This window comes from Drosophila guanche, unplaced genomic scaffold (assembly GCF_900245975.1).
Source record: "Drosophila guanche unplaced genomic scaffold, DGUA_6, whole genome shotgun sequence".
Taxonomy (NCBI): domain Eukaryota; kingdom Metazoa; phylum Arthropoda; class Insecta; order Diptera; family Drosophilidae; genus Drosophila; species Drosophila guanche.
Window position 1 is genome coordinate 2,007,668 of NW_022995755.1, and position 11,327 is coordinate 2,018,994.

Sequence of the window (11,327 nt, forward strand, 5' to 3'; positions counted from 1 at the left end):
GCATGAGTTTGTCGCTCACTTTACTTATTTATATCTCCATCCTGCCACTCCACTTTCTTCGGCTTCCCTCCCTGTGTTCATTTCGTTTTCGATTTCAATTTGTTTCTATTTTTTTTTTGTTCACTCGCATATCCCTTGGTTATCCTTCGACACTGGCTTCAATTACTAGAGCGTCACCCATTGAACTTCCACGTTTTTTTTTTGTTGGTTTGCAGTGCAACTTTCGTTATCAGTTCCGAGAAATAAAAACTGCATAAATCAACGACAAGGCCAAAAGGGGCAACAACAATAACTGAATATCAGCAATTAATTTTATTCAAACATTTGCAACGAAAGGAAACGCAAAAATGGATTACGGCTGGCTGCTGTTTCTGCTCAACGCGCTTTTAATTGGTAAGTTTCTCCTTTCTGTTCTCTGATCTGTCTCGTGTCCTGCTGTGCTGCTGTTTGCTTCGTTAATGAAGCGATTTAGCGGGGATTACTGCCTTCCTGCATCAAATGCATTTTGTTATTATTATTATTATTATTATTATAATTGTTATTGCTGTTGGATCGAACCGCAACCGCAAATCAATATTGGCAAAGTTTTGCGCTGGCGGCTCTGACTCTGTGGCCTGCCTCTGACTCTGGGCTGTTTTAATGACTTTTGCCTGGTGGTGGTTGCCGCTGCAGTTGCACTTTTCCACTTGCCACTTGGCTGCTGTTCGGCAGCCTTCATCCCTTTTGGCATTTGGTAATTTTTGCTGCCACAACTTTGGTTGGTCCTGCTGCACATCTTGAGTGCAGTTTAAACTTAAATTGTATTTTTGAAATGTTCGCAATTAGGCAGACTGCCAAAGGCATCAACCAGCACCCCACTCCTTCCCTTCCTTCCTTCAATTGCCAATGGCAATGGGGCAATTAATTTGCAGCGCATTAAATGAGCTCCGCGCTGCCATCGCTGCTCTTCTTTACTCAGAGCTCGAACTGGTGGAAAGTTCACTTGCTACTCGTTGGAAATGGGAAAAAAGAAAGGGAAAATATCCACAGCAGCTTTTCACTTTGTTTGATTTCGATTTTTCCAATTAATTTCCACAATTTCATGTGTCTCTTCACTTGCCAAATGAAAGATTTTCGGTTGTCTAATGAACTGGAACTCATTTTTTGGTAACTTTTTGGGTATATGAAAAGTTTTAGCTCACCGGCGAGAGCTCTGTCTCTCCTCTCCTCTCCTCTCCTTTCTGTGGCTGACACACGCCTCGCTCTGAGCAGCACATTCATTCCGGGGGATTCCCACAAAGCAAGCCGCCACACAAAAGGAGCTGTGTGTGTGTGTGTGTGTGTGTGTGTGTGCGGTTGGTAACTTTTCCAATTCCAAAGGACTCTGAGTGTTTGCCATGTGCTTGCTGTGCTGTGCTCCTTCTGGGCAACAATTTAGACTGCCTAATGGAATTAAATATTGTCCACAAAAAAATGGAAGCTTAGTGTTCCTCCCACCCAATAAGTGCCCCCAATTATTTTCGACTGCAACTGCTTTTTGTGGAGTTCTTTCTGGATTCTTGTGCTGCAGCTTATGACTTTTAATGTAATGAATATTTATGCACATGAGCTGGCCACAAAGGAGACAAACTAGCTGGTGATGCTCCTCTGTGTAAATCTGTGAAAGAAACAAAGACCAAGGCAAATTCTCTAAATGAATTTATCACGAAACTTGCTCGTCTCCAGCCAGTGCCAAAAATGCAGTGCCCCCTGCCTGGTTCTGGCTCTGTGAAGTAAATGCGTCCGAATGAAATGTGTAGGTTAATTATCAGGAAAAGTTTTCACATGCTGAGGTGTACATCCCCAGTGTGTGGTTAGCCAAGCTGTGGGCTTGGCATTGCCCCAACAAATGGCACAGAGAGCGGCTTAAAGTTCTCATTAGTTTTTGGTTGACTCAAAAAACTTTGCTAATGGATTCCATCAATTTTCCACAGCCAAAGAAGAATTTCCAAATCAATTTACAAGAAATACTTGAATGCTTAAGCATAGATTTCTGTTTGCGTGTTTGCCATTTAGCTTAAATATTAAATTCCAATTGATTTAACGGAATAAATAACTTGAGCAAGGAATACAAAATATCAAAATATATTTACATGAGGAGCAAGGCAAGTCTTAGTTAGAGTTCTTCATGCATTAAATACTCATCTAACATTTGAAGAAAATGCTTGGCATTTACTTTAATTTTGCTCCTCCTTTTGCGTCAGCTGCATTCATAATTTTAGCCACACTGAAAGTCGAGTTGTGTCGTCATTTGACAGTTGGTTTTGTTTCTCGTCTCTTATCAATGCGCCTCCACCCACTGCAGGTTTATGCATTTTGTAGCCATGGCTTATCGCTGGCCAGCACTGCCTTCTGCCCTCTGCTCTCTGTCCTCTGTCCGCTCTGCTGCTGCCATAACTATCGTACATCTGCCAGTTACATATGGCCGCAACGTGCACCCATATCCCATAGCCCATTGCATTTTGTTGCGCTTAGTCCTGGTTCTCTCTCTCCTCTCTCTATCTGCTACCTGGACCAGTCCAAACTGTTTTGCATATTCATTTCATGAAATTTCCAAATTTATTCGATGTCTCATGTACCCAGAACATGGCAGGCAGCTCCTCCACTCCCTTGTCCCGTTTGTTATCCCCCCTTATGTCAGGTCAGTCACCTGCGTGTATTAAAAATTACGCAGCCCCAAAAAGGATCCCCTCCTCCCAAAACGAACCAATATTCTGCATGTCCCCCGCCCTATGTTTTAGACACCAAATTCTGTCATTGGCCTGTGGCTACCGGGTTGCCTGTGTCCACTGCCCACAGGCTGCTGTAGTGCTTGTTTTGTGTCTGTGTTTGGTAACGGTTGCCTGCACCTGCTGCCCCCCCCACACACACACACAGCCCACAATCGATTGCAGGAAATAGATCGGGCTCTCAGCCATGGGGCAGAGCTTTAATCATTTTGTGGCAGTAACAAAAACTTGCATTAAAATGGTAACAAAAACTGCAAAAACTGGCATGAAATTTGTGACAAAAACTCTCATTAAAAGTGGTTCCTTTGAATGAAGATGAAAACTCTTTTGTTTGAGGTCCTTCTTGTACCTTTAAGGGGTGGGCTGCAGTAATTGAAGCTCTCGCTCAGAGAGAAAAAATTGTGCCTCTAAAGATGTTTAGACACAAAAGTGATTGACAGTCGGAAGCTGCTTTCACTCTGTGTTTTGTCTCTTTATCTCTCTGCCTGTTAGGTGATAAGTAATGATACAAATTACGATACGAATCCAGCAACTTGCAGACAAAAAACTGGCAACTAAAAGGCAACAAGCTGCCAGTTGGAAGAGCACATTTGATGGCTTGTTTCTTGACCATTCAACAACTAACTCCAGCATTATCTTAGCAGAATATATTAATCATTTCAAAGGCATTTCCTTTGACCTTTTTTATATAATTAAATGCAGTTTCCCACATAATTATAACTCCTATTTCTTACCCTCAGATCACACATTCGTTTCGGCGCTCTTCGTCACGGACATAAGCGTGCCCGAAATCGTGGACTTTCGTGACAATGTGACGCTCTCCTGCAGCTATGACATGCGCGGACACACCCTAAACTCGGTCAAATGGTACAAGGATCACGAGGAGTTCTTTAGGTATTAATCAGCGAGCAAAACTGCTTGCAGAAACAACATTCTGATTGGTTCTATACCCACAGATACTCTCCTTTGGCGAGTCCCATTTACATGACTTTTGGTGTGCCTGGACTGCAAGTGCTCGATGGCAAGTACTTGTGCAACGAGTCCAGCTGCCGCTTGGACCTGAGTCTGCAGGGTGCACGATCCACGGGGCTGTACAAGTGCGAGGTCAGCGGCGATGCACCGCACTTTAAGCTGGCGGACAAGGCCGACAACATGACGGTGGCAGGTGAGGGGCAAACACAGAGCACGCAGACATTAACTGCTGCTAATTACTGGCTCTCCTTTGACACAGCACTGCCCCAGAGCGATCCGCTAATCGAGAGCTTCAATTCGATGTACCGCATGGAGGAGTTCCTAAGTGCCACATGCTCCTCGGACTACTCCAGTTTGCCCACGCGGCTAACGTGGTACATCAATGGCGAGCAGGTTGGTGTAGAGAGTGCCTCTCCCAGTACCCAAAACCTTTCTTATGTTCCTCGTCCACTTGCAGCCCCTTCTCGGCGAACTGCAGCCCACCATTGACACCAGCATTCCAGCCCATGACTATGTGCTGCGTCGCCAGCGGCTGCAGGTGCACTTTTATCTGCAGGGCCAACGTTTCTATCAGTCGGGTAAAATTCTCGAGCTCAAGTGCGTGGCGGAAATTGAGAATTATCCGGAGCTGAGGCGGGAAACATCGCTCAGCGCTTCACTCTCGCAATTCGATAATTTGAACAATCAAATGCTGATACATGCGGGCACAAGTAAGTAATACAAAACCCAAACCCCAAACCCCAAACCCCACAAGCCACAAAACCCCACCCACTACTCCCGCTTGCACCTTTTTCCGGTTTTGGTTTGTGCAATTTAGCATTTCGTTTGCTCCTTGGTCTCGGTCTTGGTCTCCTTTCAATGCAATTAACTAACCGCCGTGACATTTCCTGTCTTTTTTTTTTCTTGTTCTCTCGCTCTTTTTTCGCTCCTGCAGATTCTGGCGGCGCACAAAGGAGCTGCACGACATCGCTAATTTCCGGCTGCCTGGTGACACTTTTTCTCGCACTCGCACTGTGTTATCGACGCCCCTCATGAACGGGCTGCGGAGTGTTCGGGAACTGCGCATTGCTCAGGGGCTGCGAGTCGCAGGGGGAGGCAACTATATCATCACGTTAGTTAGTTAGTCAGACAGTCAGCTAGTCACCTAGTTAGTTAGTTAGTTAGTTAGTTAGGCTAAAACACACACAAAGGTAAGACCGTAACAAAGAACTAGTCAATAGGCCAAAGCTTTTGGGGTGTTGTGTAAATACGTTTGAAAACAAATTGTGCCAACAAAAAATGCACACAAATTGCAGAAAGAAACTTCATTTCATGTGAATTCAATTCATTTATTAATTTAAGCATTAAAAAGTGATTTATTTCAGAGTATTTTGGTGTTCAATGTTGATATTTTTAAGGTGCTGGATTACATTTTTTTAAAGTTCAAAAAAGAGCAAAACCTGCCCTGTTTACGGTTCACCGTTGCCGATACTATCCAAGCACAATGTCGCATCGAATTTATATCGAATGTTTTGTATATATAGCGTGTAACATTTTTTCCTTCATTCGTTGCTTGGCAATCGGAATGACAAACAGACACAGATCCAATGCTAGTGCACAAATTGAACACTTTTCGAGTACTATACTTAACCGCAGCCGCACACTATTTGTCCGATGGAAACACACATAAAAAATAAATGCATATGAAACACAATAAACATAAAACATAACAAAAAAAAAAAATAAATGGTCGTATAAACACAAAAACGAATTGAAATTAATGGGGGAAATAACATGAGAGATTTTATCAGCGGGAATATATACGATGCTGTAAAAATCATTATAATTAAGTCTAGCATAATTTGTGCTGTAAATACAATTTTAAAACATGCAAAACAAAAACCTATAAATCATGTCACAGAGGGAATACTACGACAAAAATACGTACATGCATGTGGTTGTATGTTTAACTGTTTAAATAAAACAAATCACAGCATATAATAGAGTAAGTACAGCAACTAAATGCTAAAGCACGGGTCGTTGTCCTCACCCGTGAGCATATAGCAGAAAAAAAGGAATGCATACTCAGGCTACATTTAAAACACACAACAACAAAAAAAACAAATAAAATAAAATAATTCAACATAACTTGATACACACTTGACACTTAAATGAAATGAAGCCTGAACAATATTTTGAAAATCACTTTTGTTCATAAATATCCAATTAAAATCAAACTCCCAGAGTGTGCACAAAATTAAAATAAAACTCACAGAGTGTCTGTGCAGGGAAAAAAACTCAGAGTGTGTCAGATAAAGAATTACAAATAAATGTATAAATTAATTTATCTACTTAATTCGCACGTCTTTCGGTTGTAAAACGCAAAATCAGTAACAAATAACGAATAAAACGTATAACGATAATGTATTTGTATATAGGAGCATTTCATTATGTTTTTTATTCATTGTGCCATTAAATTGTGTAAAATATTTCAAAAGGGGCAAACTGCAGAGTCGCCTTTAAGTTTTGTTTCCTTTTTTCCTGCTGTTCATGAAAAATTCAAATAAATAAGATAAATAAAATAATTCAATTTATGGATTGAAATGCGTTTATTCAGACTACATATCGCTAAGCTGCAGCATTACCGACAGGTTGCCAGAGCTCAATATGCCCGCCCCCCCGTCCGCCCTGTGGTCGTGTGAGTTTTAATTGAAAGTCAGGCCTCTGCCCCACCCACAGCTCTTGTGGTGCAGCGTTGGTTCAATATGTGGGGAATACACACAGGCGCTGTAAGTAAGCCTTTAATAAGTGGATTTTGGCAGGTAATAGATTTTGTGTGTGTTGGCATTGTGATGTGTGCCCCCAGCCACATTGTCTATGGCTTTGTGGTGGCTCACCTGTGTGGAAAACGAGATAATTTTCGAGGAGATTTAGCATTGCGGGGCGCAGCAGGTCAAGGAACACACAATGGAATTCCATGAAATTCCCATAGAACTTTAGCACACCGCCTAATACCCCGGCCAGTGATGGAATGAACTCGTTTAATTTTGAAATAATAACTTGTTTAACCACGCAAATTTGCACAATTAATTATGCTAATGAAACCAAAAGCCGGACGGGGCGGAGTGGTGCCGAGCGGGAGAGAGAGGGAGCTTAAACAATAAAAAGGGTTAAATAATTAATTTCAATGCTGCTGCAATTAGTTGCCACTAAATGTTGCATGGAGTTCTGTGCCAAAGACAGGCCATGAAGTACACCGAAAAGGGGAGAAGATGACAGCCAGAAGCTGACAAAAAGAAAGGCAGAAAAATGGGAAAAAAAAAAAAGGCCAAATATCTGGCCGACAAAGGCCAGGAGCGCCACTTAATGAGGCCCGGACCTCGGACCTCGGACCAAGCTAATCAAATTAGCTGCCCCTTGGACTTTTGATGAAGAATGCGCCACTTTTTGAAGGCTTCTTGTTCGCTCCATTTCGTTCGAGGCGCCACATGGCGTATGCGTAATTTATGTGCTTTTAATTAGCAGGACAACGCCATGCCGCGCGTCCCTGCTCCCACCCACATGCATGACTTATGACGCCTGGCTGTCAAATTCATGATACCGGCAAGTACACCTAATTGAAATTAATTCTGCATTATTTTGCTTCAGATTTTCTTGTGACTTTTTGGTGTTTGGTATTTCGAGCAGGAGTCGGAGACGGAGTCGGCATGGAATTTCAAACATTTTCAATTAAGAAGAAGGAAAAGCCAAGCAGGCAGCAGTCGAAGTTCCGCTGTCGGAGTTGAGTTGCGTCTAAGTTACCGAAAAAGAAGATCCAAAAAAGAATAAAATGAAGTGAATTTTTCGCGCTTTGGCATTTGTCAAAGTTTCTCCTCCGCGACGCTTCGAGTGTCCTTCTGCTGCTGCGAGTTTTCTTCTTTTTTTTTTTTTTTTTTTGCTGCTGCAGTCGTCGCCTGTTTGCGTTTCATTAAAATCCATTAAAATGCTGCAAATCAAATTAAAAGTTTCAACTTTTCGCAGTCCTCTCACCCCCGCCGGCACGCAGCTAGCTAAGCAGTCATCCGGCAGTTGGCATCATTGTCAGTTTACGGCTTCCTCTACCCCCCTCTGAAATCCTTCGATGGACTTGACAGTCTCCGCTTGGCTCTTCATTTGCATGCGCAACATTTTCAAGTGACAATTGCCGCTTCCTTACCCTCTGTTATTATGCTGAAATTACTTTATAATTTCTTTGTTAATTCGTGGAAGTCCGCCGGTCATTGTTTATTAATTACAGGCAACGAACATCGATAACAAATATCGCTGGGCGAATCTGTTGTTATGACCCGTTGACCTATTGAATGGCTACGTGACCCACAAGGACTCATTTGTATGTGGGCCTGGCAACCTCATCGTGCCGCATGCCACGCATACCAAACAGTTGTTGACACACAAATGCCAGTCAGCGCCCAGTTGCTGCTTATTTTTCCCCCTAAAATTGATATGCAAACAGCAGCCCCTGTAGAGGTCTCCACAGTCGCAGTCGCAGTCCCCTCCGCAGCTACAGTCTCGTCTCCTGCCATTGGGCAGGCCTCTTGCGCTCCTCTTCAAAATGTTATTGTCAGGGCTGAGATTTCAATTTTGATTCAAGGCCTGCCTGCTTGCTGCCTGCCCCTTACTTCTCTGTAGCACAATCAGAATTGTTCAAAGCTAAATAGGAAATGATAGTTCAGTGCCGGATTAGTAAATATTTGAGTACTAGCTGCAGTCTGTAAGCTGTAAGCTGTATCCTGTGTGCTTTTAGATAATCAAAGCAACTACTCGTTTCGGGGTTCCGTAATTGCATTGAGGATGTGAAACTACTGCTAGGAATATCTAGTTGCTAACTGGCTTAAATGTGGGTGAGATCTTTGCTAAGAGTTGCCTGAAATGTGTGAATTATTATTATGTTTTAGTTATTATTTTTAGACTCAAATTAGGGATCTAAAAACGCATTTTCCTGCACTCAAAAGTAACCAAGTTCCAGTGCCCATTGAGACTGTTTTCCTTTTACCTTTCAACAGTCTTTGGGTGGTTGTGGAGGGGCGTCTGAGGGGGGTAATTGAATATAGCGGCTTTCATTCATTTATGTAAATACGTGTATAATGTTTAGTTGAATTATTTTCCGCCCTTTTGCACACACAGTTTTTCCCTGTTGTGTTTTGTGTTATTTTTGCCAATATTATTTCCATGGCTCGGGTTCCCCTGCCTCCCCCTGCTCACTGATTGCTTGGCCGCACATGAGTTTTTATAGTTTTTCATTATTTGCATGGCGCTTATCTCCAGGGAGAATTAGTATAAAAGGAAGCGAAGGAAGCGAGTCGGTGCCACGTGGGACAGGGACAGGGACAGGGCCAGGGGTTCGGGCTGAGGTCCGTCGATTGTCGCGTCGAATGTCGCCACCTGCACCTGTAGGGTGCGACTCCCCCTGACTCCTCTCTAGTTTCCCCACCCATTGAGTGGCCTGGCAAAAATGGAAATTTGCTACCGCTTATTTATTTTTTCTTCCAGTGTGCTGCCCCAACCCGCTGCCTGGCTTGGCTTGTGCAAACGAAGCATGAACTGGGAGCGTAATTCAAGCGGAAAATTGTCGCGCAACGGCGCGTCGTTTTACTCCCCCCATCTTCGCAGTTGACGCAGTCTCGTGCCTGTGATATTCCCAGGCCCAAACTCAGTCCAGGTCCCAGGCCCTAGAGTTCTGCTCCTGCTTCCCGTCACACGGTGCACTGAGCTATGTAAACGGCACACGGCTCTACCGAGTTAACAATGTTTTAGAACTGATGCTGCTGCTGCTGCTGCTGTTACCGTTGTACGCGTTGTTAATATTCTCAGCTTGCACGACAACCCCCCATCCTACCCCCTTGAAATTGACGCACATTAGCGGGGGAGACAAGAGTTCAGCCGAAGCCGAAGCTTCAACCTCTGGCATGTCCAGAGCTCGCGCTGCTCCCATTTCCAATTGGAATGTTTGATCAGGCATTGTATTTTGCTCATCATTTCGATCCATTTTCCTTTCAACATCCAGCCAAGGAGCAGCACCACAAGCAGCAGCACGCCGGTTTTGCAATTGGAAACTCGCGGTCTCGGCCTGCCAGTTTGTTTTCCTCCATTTCCCGACTGGTGGGGCTGGACGGGGGCTACTGATGCCGGGGCTTGCCGCAAATCGTGTTAGCCACGCCATTAGCAAAAGCTTGCAGAGAACCTGCCCAAACAACAACAACAACAACAACAACAAGAGCAGCATCAAGGAGGAGAATGCGAACATGCAATTGAGCAGGAGTTCGTCCTAGGTCCTGAAGCCTCCTAATGTGCGCGCGCTCCAATGGCCGTAAACCAATTCAAAAGCATATTTGCATGCGCTGATGGAGCGTGGACCACAGGGACAGAGGACAGAGGACAGAGAGGAGAGCCGGGATCGGTTGGAGCAGCAGATTGAATGTATCGAGTGGTCGGCAGGGCCTTGAAATATAATCTTTAGCCAGAGAGTCGAGACTGAGTTAGAGGCTCAGCCAAATCACTTGAAATTGCTGGCCGCGCCTATGTCACACCCCTGGTCCGATGAAGATGCCAGCCAGATCCCAGTGATGGCATTGCCTCTGCTGTTCGCCTCTTTTGCACCATGTGCGAGCCATAACAATGTGGAAAATTGTTTCCTGTATCAATTTCACACATTAAGGAAGCAATTCGATTTTATCGCTTCCTCATGACTACACCGTTCAATTATTGAAGAGTTTACGTTTACGTACGGCATCGGAATCGGGTTCCTCCAAACTGGAGGGCACGACGACATTCCCCTTTCCTTCCTTCCTGTGCCACAGCCAGCCACAGAGAGCCCAGTAAGTAGTCGCTGTTAGCCGCTTTGCCAAAAAACCATTTTGCATACATTTCTCTGTCTGTCTGTGTGTGAGGGCAGTGACACAAGTCGGAGGTAATTCTTTTCAATTGTTGTCTTACGGCGTCGTTTTACAAGCCACTTTCCATGCTCTTTGGCTGGCGGCTGAGGTGTGGCTTAGGCTGGTTTTGGGTTTTCGGGTTTGTTTTGCTTTGCTTTGCATTTTGTTTGCTTGATTAATCAGTTTGTGTTTGCTTTGTGTGTGAATAAATGTGTTTTATTTATGCATACAATATTTAAAGTTCGAATCTCAAGATGTTATTTCGCACAAAACTTTTTGAAAACATTTTTTGTTTACACCCAAAATAGTTTTTAAATATTTTTAACTGCTGCTTCCTCTGTCCTTTTGCATTAATACAATTCTTACGCAACATTCAATAATTATGAGAGCAGTGATATATTTTTTGTGTAGCCTTTTGTCCTGTTAAAAGCAACTCTTTGGGCCTGGCCAAATTGTTCCTCATGCACGAGCTTCAGCCTTGAACTTTCTGCTCTTTTGGCATTCGGCACGCACGAAGACAATATCAATGTACGGTAGATGCTCATAGAGGGTAATGTGCAGCATATAAAATGATGGCAAACATTCACAAATGTATTTTGCGACTATACACATTTTAGACAAAAAATGCAAAGCAGCAAACGGGAAACGAACATCGAAATCTAATAAAAATTTCCATTTTTCTATGCGCAGTTAACTTTATGCGACAGTTATGCCTGTG

The 11,327-nt window shown here is 43.6% G+C and overlaps 1 protein-coding gene across 1 annotated transcript; it reads left to right on the forward strand.

Annotated features, from left to right (window-relative positions):
- The first annotated feature begins 218 nt into the window (after positions 1-218).
- LOC117589802 lies at positions 219-5,028 on the forward strand. Its single transcript, XM_034282010.1, has 6 exons — positions 219-393; positions 3,488-3,641; positions 3,704-3,912; positions 3,979-4,112; positions 4,177-4,429; positions 4,654-5,028. The coding sequence occupies exons 1-6, from the start codon at positions 348-350 to the stop codon at positions 4,752-4,754; spliced, it is 897 nt and encodes a 298-aa protein (XP_034137901.1). The 5' UTR covers positions 219-347; the 3' UTR covers positions 4,755-5,028.
- Positions 5,029-11,327: the final 6,299 nt, after the last annotated feature.

What these genes read in the sequence shown, in the direction of transcription:
- LOC117589802 (XM_034282010.1), top strand. Translation starts at nt 348, where the DNA reads ATGGATTACGGCTGGCTGCTGTTTCTGCTCAACGCGCTTTTAATTG. An exon ending in GATCACGAGGAGTTCTTTAG is followed by an intron (nt 3,642 to 3,703) that starts GTATTAATCAGC and finishes CTATACCCACAG; the next exon opens with ATACTCTCCTTTGGCGAGTC. An exon ending in GGTACATCAATGGCGAGCAG is followed by an intron (nt 4,113 to 4,176) that starts GTTGGTGTAGAG and finishes GTCCACTTGCAG; the next exon opens with CCCCTTCTCGGCGAACTGCA.